At 44.0% G+C, this 16,621-nt stretch overlaps 1 protein-coding gene and 1 long non-coding RNA gene across 3 annotated transcripts in view; one reads left to right on the top strand and one right to left on the bottom strand.

The window, feature by feature from the left end:
• The window catches only part of CDKL1 (cyclin dependent kinase like 1), a 61,863-nt gene extending 52,957 nt beyond the window's left edge, over positions 1-8,906 (bottom strand). Inside the window, exons 1-2 of one of the 2 annotated variants that reach the window (XM_032871160.1) lie at positions 8,815-8,906; positions 1,087-1,371 (exon numbers count right to left, since the gene is read on the bottom strand). In XM_032871160.1, the coding sequence (XP_032727051.1) occupies positions 1,087-1,257 (171 nt within the window). In that variant the 5' untranslated portion in view covers positions 1,258-1,371; positions 8,815-8,906. Of the gene's footprint in view, positions 1-1,086; positions 1,425-8,814 lie in introns of those variants that run through there. The other variant, XM_032871161.1, reaches the window with a different exon arrangement.
• LOC116875572 lies at positions 2,817-8,328 on the top strand. The gene is made up of 3 exons (XR_004384226.1): positions 2,817-2,881; positions 7,078-7,166; positions 8,316-8,328. It is a non-coding gene; the product is annotated as an uncharacterized LOC116875572 (long non-coding RNA).
• Positions 8,907-16,621: the final 7,715 nt, after the last annotated feature.

Genomic DNA, 16,621 nt, shown 5'->3' with positions numbered 1-16,621 from the left:
AAGCAAGTTAACCCCACTGTGCTCATTACATGTCGCACTCTATGTTGGGATTTGGGTTTCATTCTCACAGAAATTCAGAAAAGCAGCCTTTTTCTACTATAGGAAAAAATGCTCTCAGCATGTAACAAACACCCTTTTCTACCACTCTGATTTCACAGTCTTCTAGGGTTAACAAACATTTTAAAAGTGATCATTTCACTTTTTTTTTTTAAAGATTTTATTTATTTATTTGACAGAAATCACAAGCAGGCAGAGAGAGAGGAGAGAGGAGGAAGCAGGCTCCCCGCCGAGCAGAGAGCCCTATGTGGGGCTCGATCCCAGGACATTGGGATCATAACCTGAGCCGAAGGCAGAGGCTTAACTCATTGAGCCACCCAGGCCCCCCGATCATTTCACTTCTTTAAATAGAATCTTTTTTTCTAGAGAAAAGACATTATGATGTTCAGCAGCAGATACATGTGAGGTGTAAAGAAAACCTGTCAGCTTCCTAGCAGTTTGAAAACAGGTGAATGATTAATTCTCTTAATGGGCTGAGAATGTCAGCAGAACATGGCCTGGAAGTTTACCACTCATGAATGCCAGCAAACTGAAGTTGATGGCTCTTGAAGAACCAGGTCTAGAGTGGACATGGGGGAGAGGAAGAAAAATGAAACACCCACAGCATCTCCAAAAGTGAATCTCCGCCTTTCCCTGCACCGGTGTCCCCCCCACCCCAAGTAATTGGCAACTTGTACATAGACGTCCCACTTGTGTCACTGAGGACAAACGTCCTTGGAAGGAGATGTTACCGCCTCTTAACACATTTTTTTTTTTTTTTTTTTAAAGATTTTATTTATTTATTTGACAGACAGAGATCACAAGTAGGCAGAGAGGCAGGCAGAGAGAGAGGGAAGCAGGCTCCCTGATGAGCAGAGAGCCCGATGCGGGACTCGATCCCAGGACCCTGAGATCATGACCTGAGCCGAAGGCAGCGGCTTAACCCACTGAGCCACCCAGGCGCCCGACCTCTTAACACATTTATTAAACATAACACGACTCCCTTTAATTTTTTAGACCCTGAAAATTCATTTTAAAGAATCCATTTACCTTGAGCATGCGGATTTCTCGAAGGGCGATTTTCTTTATGACAGGGTCATCTTCTGATTCCAGAAATCTCTTGATGGCTACAATCTGACCCGTGTCCCTGTTTCTGCATTTGAAAACAACTCCATAGGATCCTTCGCCAATTTTCCCAATTTTTTCATACTTCTCCATCATAGAGGAATAAATCTTAAAACGGATCTTCACATAGTTTGAAAATGTCACACATAGACTACTGGCTCGAACAGACTGAACTAGAACCCCACTCAACGATGGCTCTTTGTCAAGCACCTGGAACAGAAGGGCACTTGTTAACCAGTTAGGAATCGACCCGTGTCCTTAAAGCTCGCAAGGGCAACGAGATCCGGTATGACAGCCTAGAGCTCCCTGCCCTCGGTAACCCAATTCTAAGCGCCCGGTATACATCCTGCGAGTTAAAATGCAACCCGTCATCCTAAAACGAACCGAGCTGTAAGATAATCTATCTTGTTTAATGTTCTAGTTCATCCGATCTAAGACACATGAGCCGGCTCAGGGCTTCCCCGGTTCTCATTTCGGGTCTCATTTCCCTCGGGCACGGAGACACTAGCCGAAACACCATGTGGGGGAGCCTGGCGCCTCCCGGGTGGGCCTCGCCTGGGGGCAGGGATGTGCGGTCCCGCCGCCCCCCGCCGCCCTCCCCCCAACCCGGCCTGTGCTGCGCAGCCTCGAGCCGCGCCACGTGGCACCCAGGCCCGCCGTCCCGGCCCGCGCGCCTTCCCCGCCCGGGACTCACGGCGCCGCGACTGCCGGGCTGGCCCTGCTCCCGCCTCGCCGCCTCTCTCTCGGTTGTGCCCGCCGCCGCCCCAGCCGCAATCCCTATGGGAACCGGCCCCCGCCCCGGGCTGGCCTGGGCGGGGCCGCCGCGCCCTGGCGGCGGAGAAGGGCCCTGGTGGGAGGCCCTGGGTCCCTGGCACCCGTGCGTCTCTCCGCCGGGGAGAGGAGACTTGCAGGACTGCGGACTCCAACAGGTCGTAAAAAACGCAGCTCGAGGGGAGTCGGCTGGAAGACGCCTGCGCCGGGAGCACCCCTCCCGACAGCCCCCATGGGGTCTGAACTTGAAGGGCAGGGCCGGTCCCGCACGGTCTGAGAACAGATTACTTCCCCCGTACGCTTTGCTAGGTTACAAACGCCTTGAGGACAGCTTTTGTGTCTGTCCCGATCAGTACTGTAGCATCCCGCCAACCAATGATGAATGAATGAAAGGCAGAGAGAGAGAGAGGAAAAGAGGGAGGGGGAGGTATGAAGACTGAAACTGGTTAAAGTCAGCACTTCCCTCCATTAGCCTGGGGGTCTGTCATCATCGACTTCCTATGCAGCTGGCCTTTCTGATGTGGCAGACGCAGATGGACAGAGCCCAGCTTGGTTTAGGTATTTTTGTTTTAAGTAATCCCCAGGTCAAAGGTGGGACTCAAACTCGGGACCCTGAGGTGAAGAGTCCTATGCTCTACCGACCAAGCCAGCCAGGTGTCCCTGTTTTAGGTTCCATATTCCCATCCTTCTCTCAGATGGCTCCTATTTACTCAAGTCTGAGCACAATGGTGGGAAGTTCATGGATTTGGGGAAAGAATGAAATAGTTTGCTACTAGGCAGACTGCCTCAGTCAGTACTTCATCATCTAGCTCATTCCATACGCCCAGCACTGAGATGGGTGTTTGCCCTGGAAGTGATACCTGAGGAGAGAAGAATGTTATACGGTCTATAAACGGGGACCGTTTATAAAACGGGGACCAATCCCGCACCAAGCAGCATGCCACTGAAGGTAAATCTGGATAGGTTTCAGGAAGGAGCTGGGAAGAGAGGAATGGGTGGCTTCCCGGACCAGGGAGTAGCATATAGATGGGGTCCAGGGATGAGCTACAGGTGGTCTGTGAACCTCCTAGAAATTGTTTGCTAATGGCAACCACTGATGTGTTTTCTGTCTCAATAGCTTTGCCTTTTCCAAGATGTCATATAAATGCAACCTTTTGAGACTAACTAAACTTCTTTTACTTAACATGCATTTGAGATTCACCCATGTAGTTGAGTATCTCCATAGTTCATTCTTTTTTATTGCTGAGTGGTATTCCATTATAAAAACCAGACTTTGTTTATCTATTTCCAGCTGAAGAACATTTGAGTTGTTTCTAGTCTTGGTGATTATAAATCAAGCCACTATAAACATTCATGCATGGTCTTTTGTGTGAACATATGTTTTCCTTTCTCTTGGGAAAATAATACTTAGGAGGAGTACTGCTGGGTCACAGGATAAATACATGTTATTGTAAGTAATTGCCAAAATGTTTTCCAAAGTGACTATGCCATTTTACATTTCTGCCAGCAATGTTCCAATTACTCTGCATCTTTGCCAACACTCCTATTCAGGTCTTTTGATTTTAGCCATTCTAATAGGTAGGTAATTGTATCCTGTGGTTTTAATTTGCATTTTCCTAATAACTAATGCTGAGCAGTTTTTCATATGCTTATTTACCTTCTGGATGTTTTCTCACAAGTTCTAGCTTTTTGTAAATTCCTTGGGGTTTTCTATGTAGGCAGTCATGTCACCAGCAAACGTGGATAGGTTTAGTTCTTCCTAACTGGTATACCTTTTCTTTTTCTTGCCATCCTGCACTTGATAGGTCCTCCCATGTGACATCAAGCAGGAATGGTGAGAGCAGACATTTCTGTGACTGATCTTAGGAGGAAAGTACCTGAGCATGATTTTTCTTATTTAGTCTGTTGATATAGTGAATTGCATTCATAGATTTAAAAATGTTGAGGGGCACCTGGGTGGCTCAGTCAGTTAAGTGTCTGATTTCGGCTCAGGTCATGATCTCGGGGGGCTGTAAGATTGAGTTGGTCTCATTGTTGAGCAGGGAATCTGCTTCTCTCTCTCCCTCTGCCCCTCTCCCTGCTCATGTTCTCTCTCTCTCTGTCAAATAAATAAATAAAATCTCAAAAACAAAACAAAAAAAGGGGCAGGTGGCTCAGTCCTTTAAGTGTCTGCTTTCAGCTCAGGTCATGATCCCAGGGTCCTGGATTCCCTATGTCTGGCTCTCTGCTCAGCAGGGATCCTGCTTCTTCCTCTGCCTGTCCCTCCCTCTGCTTGTGTGCACTCCGAGTGTGTCAAATAAATAAATAAAATCTTTGTAAATAAATAAATAAAAATGTTAAACAAAGCTTGCATTCCTGGGATAAACCCAACTTGGTTATGGTGTTCTATCATTTCGATATGTTGCTGGAGTCAATTAGTCACATTTTATTGAGGATTTTTGCATTAATATTTTTCAGAGATATTGATCTATGGTTTTCAAAATGTCTTTGTCTAGTTTTGGTGTCAGGATAATACTGATCTCATAAAATGAGTGGGGAAGTGTTTCCTTCTCTTCTGTTTTCCGGAGAAGTTAACATCAAATTGGTATTATTCATTCCTTAAACGTTTGTTAGAATTTTCCAATAAAGCCATCTGAATATGGAGTTTTCCTTACTGAAATGTTTTAAAATACAAGTTCTATTTCTTTAATAAAATATAGGGCTATTCAGCGTATCTATTTCTTCTTGAGTGAGTCTTGGTAGCTTGTATCTTCAAGGAATTTGTCTATTTTGTCTAGATATTGGAGTTTACAGCTATAAAGTTGTTCATATATCATAATATTACACCATCATCCTTTTAATGTTGTTCATATATGATACTATCACATTATTATCCTTTTAATATCTATAGGATATATAATGGTGTTCTCTCTTATCATTCTTGAGATCAGTAAATTTTTCCCCCTTTTTCTTGATCAGTTTGACTAAGTCTTACCAATTTCATTGATCTTTTAAAAAAAACAGCTTTTGGTTTAGTTGATTTTCTGATTTTTCTGTTTTTCAATTTCATTGATTTTATCTTTTTCTTTCTGCTTGTCTTGCTTTTAGATGCTTTTTCTAGTTTTTTTTTTAAGATGGAAACTTAGATCATTAATTTTACATATTTCTTGTTTATAAGCCTTTTTTAAAAAAAAAGATTTTATTTATTTATTTGACAGATCACAAGTAGGCAGAGAAGCAGGCAGAGCAACAGGCAGAGAGAGAGGGGGAAGCAGGCTCCCTGCTGAGAAGAGAGCCTGATACGGGGCTCGATCCCAGGACCCTGGGATTATGACCTGAACCAAAGGCAGAGGCTTAACCCACTGAGCCACCTAGGTGCCTGTTGTTTATAAGCATTCGATGCCATACATTTCCCTCTAAGCTCTACTTTATTTATTAATACTTTATTTATTCATTTGACAGAGAGAGAGATATCAAGAGAGGGAACACAAGCAGGAGAAGTCAGAGAGGGAGAAGCAGGCTCCCCACTGAGCAGGGAGCCCAGTGCAGAGGTTGATCCCAGGACCCTAGGATCATGACCTGAGCAGACATTTAACTGACTGAACCACCCTGGGGACCCTCTAGGCAATACTTTAAGATTTTATTTACCTATTTGACAGGCAAAGATCACAAGTAGGCAGAGAGGCAGGCAGAGAGAGGAGGATGCAGGCTCCCCGCTGAGCATAGAGCCCGATGGAAGGCTCGATCTCAGGACCCTGGGATCACGACCTGAGCCAAAGGCAGAGGCTTTAACCCCCTGAGCCACCCAGGCGCCCCTAGGCAATACTTTAAAACACATCCCAGAAACCTTAATATGTTGTATTTTTATTTTCATTCAGCTCAAAGTATTTTCCAACTTATCTTGTGACTTCCAGTTTGGCCCATAGTGTGTCGTTTAATTTCCAACTACTTGGGGACTTTTAGATATCTTTTTATTACTGATGTCTAGAATCCGAATTGCATTCTTTTCAGAGAACTCTCTTTGTATGATTTAAATTCTTTGCAGTGTATTAAGATTTGTTTTATGGCCCAGCCTATAGTCTATGCTGATGAATGTTTCTTTTTGACAAGTTAAAAAAATATATTTTTAAGTGGTATGGGAAAGTCAGTGTGACTTCCTCCAGTGCCGCCTCGTCTGAAGTTCATACCAGGCTGCAGTGAGTTTGGAAAATTAACTTTATGGACTCTGCAAGGTTCAGTACCCAAGGAGCCTGGAACTCTGCCAAGCCCAGCAGTAGTTAAAATAAGGGAGCAAGGACGCCATTTCTTTACGCTTAAGTAGGCAGTGAACCAGAAAGCCAGCGTGACTGGCAGCTGCACCAGTTGTTTTGTTTGGAGGAAGCTGGAGCGAAATATTAGAGGGTAACTTTGAAAGGGAGACAAACAGTTGATGTCACCATTTAGCACCAAACAGAGAAGATACTGTGGCCTCTCTAACAGGCAATGCCCTCAAATCACCGGCAGTGCTCTTGGTTGGCAGGACTGAAATTTGTGGGTTTTTTTTTTTTTTTAAGATTTTTATTTATTTATTTGACAGAGATCTTTAAAGATTTTTATTTATTTATTTAACAGAGAGAGATCACAAGTAGGCAGAGAGAGAGAGAGAGGAGGAAGCAGGCTCCCTGCCAAGCAGAGAGCCCGATGCGGGACTCGATCCCAGGACCCTGAGATCATGACCTGGGCCGAAAGCAGAGGCTTAACCCACTGAGCCACCCAGGCACCCTGAAATTTGTTTTAATACCAGAGAAATAGAACTCCTGGCAAGTGGAGTTCTTGGTAACTGAGACATGGTCCGACATGTGGCTCTTCTCAAGCAAGAGCAAAGAACAGTGAGACAACATTATCTTTTTCTCCTTAAGGTGATCTTTCATTTGTAACTGCCATAATCAGAGAGACTCCTTCAGTGTCCCCGGGTCACACAAACAGCATGGAGGTATTTTAATCCCTGAAGGAGGCAAATAAACATTCCGTAGTGTAACACATGGTAAAAGAGAAAGAGCCTGGCATGTGGAGTCAGAAGACTAACATTTCTAGCTTCTTCCTAGTGTTTGATAATTGTGCAAGATAATTACTATTGCCTAAACAACGATAGCAACAACCGTTTAACTAGTGTTTTCTTCCCGGCAGGCATTATGTTCAGAATATTTCATACGTGAGCCTCACAACAACCCTGGGAGATGGGCACCAATATTATCACGAGGTTTCACACGAGGAAGGTGAGTTCTAGAATGGCTAAGTCCTTTGTCTAAGGACACAAAGCTAGCGAGTTGCAAAGTGGGGGTGGGAACATAAGCAGTGAGTCCAGAACCTTTGCTCCTGTTTTGCTGAAACTACCTAACATGTAGGGGTGGTTGTCAGAACTTTTTTAAAATAAAGGTTGTTTTGGGACGCCTGGGTGGCTCAGCTGGTTAAGCGGCTGCCTTCAGCTCAGGTCATGATCCCAGCGTCCTGGGATCAAGTCCCACATCGGGCTCCTTGCTCGGCAGGGAGCCTGCTTCTCCCTCTGCCTCTGCCTGCCTCTCTGTCTGCCTGTGCTTGCTCACTCTCTCTCCCTCTGTCTCTGACAAATAAATAAATAAATAAATAAATCTTTAAAAAAAAATAAAGGTTGTTTTTGTTGTTTTTTTAAATTTGAGAGAGAGAGTGAGCAAGAGAACACAAGCAGGGAGAGGGGCAGAGGCAGAAGCAGACATGCCGCCGACCATGGAGCCCTGACGTGGGGCTGGATCCCAGGACCCCAGGATCATGACCCCTGCAGAAGACAGACACCTAACTGACTGAGCTACCCAGGTGCCCCAGTTGTCAGGATTTTTTAATGAAAATATAGGGCACGGGGAGTTTGACCCCAAACACTTACAATGCACAGTGTAGAGCCCTCTTTTTTTTAGAGCCCCCTGGGAAGATGAGACTTGTCATTATGCTTTCTTCTCACAGGAGTCCAGTTACTCCCTCTGTGTGCAACTCTGACACTCAGGAGAACTAACCTCCCCAAGGCTGGGCACTGACATCTCCTCCAAGTACTGAACACAGAGCAATGCTGGAAGCTTTTTCTCCCTCCCTCCCTTCCTTCCTTTAAGTGGATTTGGAAAGGAAATCATTTCGCGGGCACACACAGAAAGTAGTTAAATAACTACCACTTAGGGACACTCACGTTTCAGGCTCTGGAACCACACTATCTCCAAGCTTTATAATAATCCTACATGGTTGGATAGATGAACTGGTTGGAGTTATTAAAGGCCCCATTTTATGTAAGAAGAACCTGAGGTTCAGAGAAGTTGGTCCAAGGAGACAAGCCTTCCAGGGTTGTTTGGGGTATCCAGGGCTGTCCAAAGGCAGGTTTTAAACCCAAGCCCCCCGATTTGCAGAGCCCGTGCTCTGGAGGCACTATAGGGAATGGCAATAATGAAGACCATCTGTGAACAACCTAAAGTGACAGATCACTGCCAAACGTTCCAGAACCAGGCATGTAAGTAACCTTTCCCTTTATCCCAAGACTAGTGAATTAATATAAGTATGGGAAAACAACTGTAAATTAAATAAGGGCTCTCATCCTTGACTTTACATGTGAGCCTAGCCAATAGTGAAATAAAGTATTTTCATCCCCAATTAATGTAACCTTAGTTATTTTTTGTGTGTTTTTCCCTTTAAATACTTACTGCAGGGGCACCTGGGTGGCTCAATGGGTCAAGGGTCTGACTCTTGATTTCGGCTCAGGTCATGATCTCAGGGTCATAAGATCCAGTACTGTGTCTGGGCTCCGTGTTGAGCATGGAGCCTGCTTGAGATTCCCTTTCCCCCTCCTCCTCCCCACCCCACTCGTGCATGTACTTTCTCTCTCTCTAAAAAAATAAAATAAATATTTACTGCATTTTACATATGGCAAGCCATCCTTTTAAAGCACCTCCTCTTCTAGAAGCCTTCTTTGTTTCTGAATCTTCCTTTAACAACCCCAGTCCCTTTTTTGCATTTCCAGATTTTAAAGCAAGGATCCGGTACTTTCACCCTTGGACCCAAATGCCTTAAGAGCTCAGCAATATTAACATTAAAACCTTGGGGGAGTTCTGTGGCTGGCCCTGAGCTACCAGCGGATGAATCAGTGTATACGATGATACTTCGTCAGGAAACAGAGTTTCAAAACCTCAAAGTGGACATCTCTTTGCCACCTTGAACAGTTGATTGCCCACCATACTTATCTTAAATAAGGCAATCTATGCACATTTCCGTGCTTTATGATTTTGAGTCCTTATATACTGGAAAAAAAGTTAATTTTCCAGAGGTAAATTTATGAGACTGAAGAAATAGGAAAGCATATTAATAACTTTCTGAACTCCAGCTTAAAGCTGTGACACAAACACAGCTGTTTGGAAAGCAGGCTTTTCCTGAGAGCTGGTGCACGTCAGCCACCATGCTGGGCACAGGGGACCAGGAAGTGACTTTCCCTGACATTAAACACCATGTCAGTGTGCATGGCCGGTGCTCCTGCCTCCCCACACTCAGCTTCTATTATAAAATGAGGCCGTTAATAATTCCAGCCAGTTAATATATCCAACCATGTAGGATTATTATAAAGATTGGAGATAATATGGTTATTGAGCCTGAAACGTAAGTGTCCCTAAGTGACAGTTATTAACTATTTTCTGTGTGTGCCCATGAAATGATTTTCCTTCCCAACCCACTTAAAACAAGAAGGAAACTAGATAGGAGAACATGGAGGGCTTTTCAAAATACTTCTAATAGGTCTGGGAAGACGAGAAGGCACACCTGGCATTTGAGGAAACAGACACAGAAAATGTGTAATGAGGGGCACCTGAATGGCTCAGTTGTTAAGTGTCTTCCTTTGGCTCTGGTCCTGGGATCCAGCCCCATGTCGGGTTCCCTGCTCGGTGGAAAGCCTGCTTCTCCCTCTTCCACTCCCCCTTACTTGGGTTCCTGCTCTTGGTGTCTCTCTTTCTGACAAATAAATAAATAAAATCCTTAAAAAACGTATGTGAGGCATTCAGAGTAAAAAAAAAAAAATTTTTTTTTTTTTTGCTCTGGGCAGCCAACAGGCAAGAACCTGGGTCTCAATTCTGATTTCTATTCTTTCCACCTGCCACACCCCCCTATGGCTTCAAATTGGGGAACTCCAATTCCCTGGCAAAAGAAATAGACATCCACCTTAAGAAAACCCAGTATTGAAACAGAAATATTCATGGGTGTGACAAGGTGGGGGAGAGGACAGGGAGCGTGAATTAATTGCATTTTAAAAATACTCTTCGCTTAAAGCGAGATTTCTTTTCAGATAGATTGTTATAAAACTGCATTCGTTTCTCGAATGGAGTTAATACTTCAAGTCCTCTCAACTTTGTGGTGCTTATTCACTGCTGTCTAAGTAACTCTGTACAAACAGAAACCACTGGGCCCTTAGATACATCTCCCAGGTCAACCATTGAATTTTTAAGCATCTGTTGACCCAAAAGATCTAGTTTCATAAGGTCATCTTTAAGCGGCATACATGCCGAGGATTGAGTGAAGGTCACAGTTACAACCACAGGAGGAAATCCTATTACTGTAAGCAGGTTTCAAAGGAATGGCTTATCAAGTATTAGCAGTGAGGCACCGGGAGGCATCTAAAATGAATCCACACGGTTCTTCTAAAAAATACACATTTAAACAATATTTCCCCCAAACAATAAGAAATCCTGCACTTCACACAGCAACATACTTATTTTTCTTCATCCAACCTGATTATCCTACTTAGAGCGTGAACTCTGGAGCCGGATGGGGCCTCTAGCTCTGCTATGAGCCATCTGTGAGGACTCGGGCAAGTGACTCAACCTCTTTATGCTTAGCGACCTCCCAAGTCATTGTGAGGGCTGAGTGTTCCGTGTTAGCCTTTACTGTTCTTATCACCATGCTACTGATAACCTGTAGACTACTTTCTGTTCAGATGGGAACTTCATTTTCCCTACTAAAAGGTTTTCCATACTGAAAACATGTAAATTTATAGGTTCACTCAAAGCTTCTCAGTGAAAGCACATCCTTTGAGTCACTCAGAGCCCTAAGCAACGCTCAGAGGGTCCTCCTCAGGGAGCCAGGCTTCCCACTGCCAGAGCAGCCCTCTTCCCACCACATTGTGCAGCCACCCAATGGTGGTCTCAGAGGATGGAGACAGCATGAGAAGGAGGGCCAGTCGGACTCAGATCTGAGTTCTACCCTTTTTTGTCTGTGTGAAACCAGGAAAATTATTTCTTATACTGATCGGGAATTTTTTTCTTTCTTTTAGTTATTTTATTATTATTACTATTATTTATTTATTTTTTTTTGGTAATTGCTGATTCACATGCTGCTGTAAAGATCCTGTAAACTGCCCAATTTCCACCGATGATAACATCTTGCCAAACTACGGTACAGTATCATAACTGGGTATTCACATTGATGAAGTCCACCCACACCACAAGTACGTCTCACGTTACCCTTCCCCCCATCCCTGAGCCCTGCTTATCAAAAAGTTCCTCGGCCAGCACACCTAGGTGGGTAAATTCCTAGAGCTGGGATGGTGGGATTACAAGGCAAATGCATGTGTAACCTTCCAAGGCAGCGCCGTATGGTTTCTCACAATGGCTGTACCATTTGCATGCTCCTCAACAAAATAAGGAGAGTCTCAGGTACTCCACATCATTGTAAGCTTGGTATTGTCAGTCTTTTCTTTGTTTTTAAATTGTGGTAAGAGGCAAGTAACATGAAATGTACTATCTTTACCATTTCGAGTGGACAGCCCAGTGGTATCCGGAGCTTTCATGGTGTTGTGCGGCCGTCTTCACCATCTGAGAGCTCTGCCATCTTGTAAAATGGCAACGCTGTACCCAGTGTACGGTAACTTTCCATTGCCGTGGCAATTGGCATTCTATTTTCATATTTCATGTTTCTTATTTAGCTATTGTGAATAATGCTGCTATGGATATACAGATATCTCTTTGAGACCCTGACTTCAGTCTTTTGGGTACACCCAGAAGTGGGATTTGATCATCTGAGTCACCAGCTTCTAGTAATCCCAAATGGGGCCCATTGGTTCCTCCCACCCTGCTGGTGGTAACTGCTTCCTGCAATGATTGTTCTCCTCATGTCCTGTTTCTGCTAACATCTGTGAAACAACTCCACATATTAATTCTCTGGTAAAATACCTCTGTGGTTTCTTGTTCTGTTGCCTAGATCCTGACTAATATTCTTAGAATAAATAATTTTAATTGATTTACTACCAATACTTTCCTCAATTTCAGAAAACTGGAAGGTATTTACAACGTAATTGCATTTTATAGGAGCAAGACTCTTGAGTCACAGAAAATTTTTACTATTTATACATGAGTGGGTTACTGCATTACCTACTCAAAGTTCATTCGATTGTAGTTTAATACAACAAATGTTTATTAATGACGTACTACATGTCAGGAACTATTTGGTGTTGGGGATGCAGATATAAGTGTCATTGTTCCTTATTCTATTTTTTAAAAATAGATTTTATTTATTTGATAGAGAGAGCCCACATGTGTGGTGAGGAGTGGCAGAGGGAGGGGGAGAAGCAGTCTCCCCACTGAGTGGGAAGCCTGATGCAGGACACAATCCCAGGACTCTGGGAACATGACCTGAGCCGAAGGCAGATGCTTAACCAACTGAGCCACCTGGCCCCCCTCATTGTTCCTTATTCTTTTTTTTTTTTTAAGATAGTATTTATTTGAGAGAGAGAGTGATAGAGAGCACAGGGGAGGGGATCAGAGGGAGAAGCAGACTCCCTACTGAGCAGGGAGCCCCACGAGTCCCAGGACCCTGCGATCATGACCTGAGCGGAAAGCAGATGCTTAACCCACTGAGCCACCCAGACCTCCCTGTGCTTTAAGGAATTTAAGTGGATAGTGGTATTCACCGTAAACAGAAGCCTATACTTGAAAGCTTGATACAGTCAGTGCTTTACATGGAGCAGTTACACGTCAAAGGGTTGGGATGCTTTGGCAGGGGCTCCAGGACTAACCCACGATCACTGGATTCTCTGTGTCCTGTAGTTAATCACAAATAACCACAGTAAAGTAACTAATCCAGGAAGATTTAGACTTGACAAACATGACCAGGATGAAGTCATATATCCAAAATTGAATGTCATATTTAGAGTGTGCTAAATCTTACACTCACCAAAATTGCTGAGGACAGAACTTGTGGGTGAAGATCATAATGATTTAATGAACCATTTCACTCACACGTGGTGAGCAGCTTTGGTGTTTTAAGCTTCCCCAAGTGATGGTTTAGAACTACATAGCACATCTGTTCCTTTTGCCAGTTCAGCATCCACTTATCCTGTTAAAGCCCAACCTTCCTTCCATCTTCTCCTTTGGCTATCTGTGTCACTATGACTGTCATTCAAGGTACCTTCCCCTCCCCGGCCAAGGGATAACCATCCCCAGGCTGAGAAGGTTCTCTTCCCTCAGGACCGGAATCTCAAAGTGGATTCCTCCGGAGGCCCCAAGGGGGCACAGCCTGGCTCCTGCAACTAGGTCTTCTGTGAGCCCAGTTCTGCTGCTTTTTCTCGAATCTGTAACCACCAAAGAACAGCCAAAGAAGCCAGATTCAGCAACTTAACTGTCACTTATGTATATTTCAGATAGTTTCCTCTGCCTGGAATGCTTTTTACTGCCATCTTTCCATTTCCAAATACTGCATTTCCGTCAGAGATATCGACTAGTTTAATGGCTTTTGTAGATATTTGAGCTATACTTGGTAGGTCTCCATATGGTCCTAAAGGGACTGTCTGGATTCAGACAGATGGATCTGAGATTCACCCCAGCTTTCCAATTAACTGTGTGTGAGTGTGGCGGCTACAGGTCGGTGCCAATCAGATCTCCCTTCAAGAGAGAAACTGCTGCAAGAAATGAGTTCATCTTCAGAATTCAGCTCAGCTTTGTCCAAGCTTTCGCTTGGCTGCTCCCTGCTAATGACTGAGTTCCCTATGGTTTTTGTTTTGTTTTGTTTTAAATCTTATGGCCACTCTATTGTTTTTTGTTTGTTTTTGTTTTTTTAAAGATTTTTATTTATTTATTTGACAGAGATCACAAGTAGGCAGAGAAGCAGGCAGAGAGTGAGAGGGGGAAGCAGCCTCCCTGCTGAGTGGGGAGATTGATGTGGGGCTCAATACCAGGACCCTGGGATCATGACCTGATCCTAAGGCAGAGGCTTTAACCCACTGAGCCACCCAGGCGCCCCTTCCCTATGGTTTTAAAAGCAGAGCCCATCTTTTCTAACACGAAAACCCTCTCAGGGCAGTCTTTGCTCTGGGGCTCCCCACTGACTGGCCAAGATGCTGCGCTCACAGAGCCGCACTGCCAGTTTGAGGCTCAGCAAATCCTTCTTCCTCCACTTCTCATTTCATGTGTGTGAGATCTGCCGGAGCCTTCCCTTACTCCTGCTCACTCTTATTTTCCACACAGCTGGCTCCCCAAGTAAGTCTCATTCCCCCTTCTGTGGAAAAATCCGTGCCAATGACTCACCTCTCTGGTTTTCTCATTTATAAATAGGAGTCCCACTTCCGGTATCATTGGGTTAATGTTGAAAATTAAAGAATATTCTCCCCAGGACAGGTCTTGGCAGAGACTCTGATGAAAATTTTTTATTGACATACATGCAAAAAGAATGCATCGGTCATCAGTGTAGAGCTTGTTGAGAAGTGAAAAATGGAACATTTCCAGTACCTCAAAAGCATCCCCTCGGGACCCATCTCAACCGATTGATTCCCTCACTCCTGCTCAAGAGTAACCACTATCCTGTAGTGATTTCTAACACTATCGATTACTTTCCATGTTTTGGAACTCCGTTTAAGTGAGATCTGTCTGACAGTCTACTTTTAATGTTTTTAAATGTCTTCTGGATTCTTACCTGGAAACTTATACTTATTTTGGGGAAGAGGTGTGGAAAGGCATGTTCTTGCATCACGGTATCTGACTTGTGAATATCTCACAACTTATCCTTTCAACTGTACATGGACATTTGGGTTGTTTCCAGTTTTGGGAAACTATGGATAATGTGGCTACGAACAGTCTTCTTGGTCTTTTGGTAAACATGTTTTTGAGGCGTTCACGTAGGACTGGAAATGCCGGGTACTGAGATGTGTCCACTGAGGCTGTTTTTCAAAGTGACTGTACCAGTTCCCACTCCTGCCAATAGTGCGTGAGTTCCAGCTGTCCTACATCCTCATCAACACTTTTCCTATTGCCCTCTTTTGTCATTTAGTCATGCTGGTGGGATGTGGTGTTATTTTGTACTGGGATCATTGTTTCCATTTGTTTTTCTCTGGTAACTAATGAATTTGAATACTTTTATCATTATTTATTGACCTCTTGGATGTTCTTTTTCTATTTAGCTTTATTCAGGTGTATTTAAAATACCATACAATGTAGTCATTTTAACTGTGCAGATAAATGTTTTTTTAGTAAGTTTACAGTTGTGCAGCTATCATCAGTCTCATTTTTTTTTTTAAAGATTATTTATTTATTTGACAGAGAGAGATCACAAGTAGGCAGAGAGGCAGGCAGAGAGAGAGGAAGGGAAGCAGGCTCCCCGCTGAGCAGAGAGCCCGATGCGGGGCTCCATCCCCGGACCCCGGGATCATGACCTGAGCGGAAGGCAGAGGCTTAACCCACTGAGCCACCCAGGCACCCCAGTCTCATTTTTTTTAAAGTCTTTTTTTTTTTTTTTTTTAATTTGAGACAGAGAGAGAGCGAGCACGAGCTCTCATGTGAGCAGGGGGAGGGGCAGAGGGAGAAGGGAGCCAGATGTGAGGCTTGATCCCAGGACCCTGGGATCACGACCAAAGGCAGATGCTTAACTGCCTGAGCCACTCAGGTGTCCTATCATTTTATTTATTTTTTAAAGACTTATTTATTTATTTGGGGCAGGGGGAGCAACACAGAGAGAGGGAGAGAGAATCTTCAGTAGACTCCCTGCTAAGTGCAGAGCCTGAGGTAGGGCTCGATCTCACGACCCCAAGATCAGGACCTGAGCCGAAGACAAGTCTTAATACTCAACCGACTGAGCCACCCAGGTGCCCCCCCCCATCTCATTTTAGAACATTTTCATTATCTCACACAGAAACCCCATGCTCAGTCACTCTCCCTTCTCAACCCCTGCTCCTAGTCTACCTTCTGTCTCCACAGAATTACCTTTCTGGACATTTCAGATAATCATTACAGTATGGGAACTTTTAGAACTAGTTTCTTTGACCTAACGTTTTTGAGGCTCATCTGCACTCTAGCATTTATCATATGTTGTTCCTTTTCATTGCTGAATATTCCATTGCATGGAGAGAACACATATTGTTTATCCATTTACCAGCTGGTGGATATTTGGGTTGCTTCTACTTGTTGGCTATTATGGATAATGCACCTTTGGGCATTTGCATTCAAGCCTTTATGTGGACATGTTTTCTCTTGGGCAGATACGTAGGAGTAGAATTGTCGGGTCATATGGTAAATCTATATTTACTGTTTTAAGAAACTGCCAAACCGTCTTCCAAAGTATTGTGCCATTTTACATTCCTACTAGCAGTGTGTAAGTGCTCTGGCTTCCCCACAACCTCACCAGGGTTTGTGTTTGTCTGTCCTTTTTATTGTAGCCATTTTGGTTGATGTGTGAAAGTACTGCGTTGTTTTAA

Source organism: Lontra canadensis, unplaced genomic scaffold (genome assembly GCF_010015895.1).
Source record: "Lontra canadensis isolate GAN:19392208 unplaced genomic scaffold, GSC_riverotter_1.0 scaffold42, whole genome shotgun sequence".
Lineage (NCBI taxonomy): Eukaryota > Metazoa > Chordata > Mammalia > Carnivora > Mustelidae > Lontra > Lontra canadensis.
The sequence above is the reverse complement of the archived record's forward strand: the minus strand, read 5'-3'. Positions and strand labels throughout refer to the sequence as shown.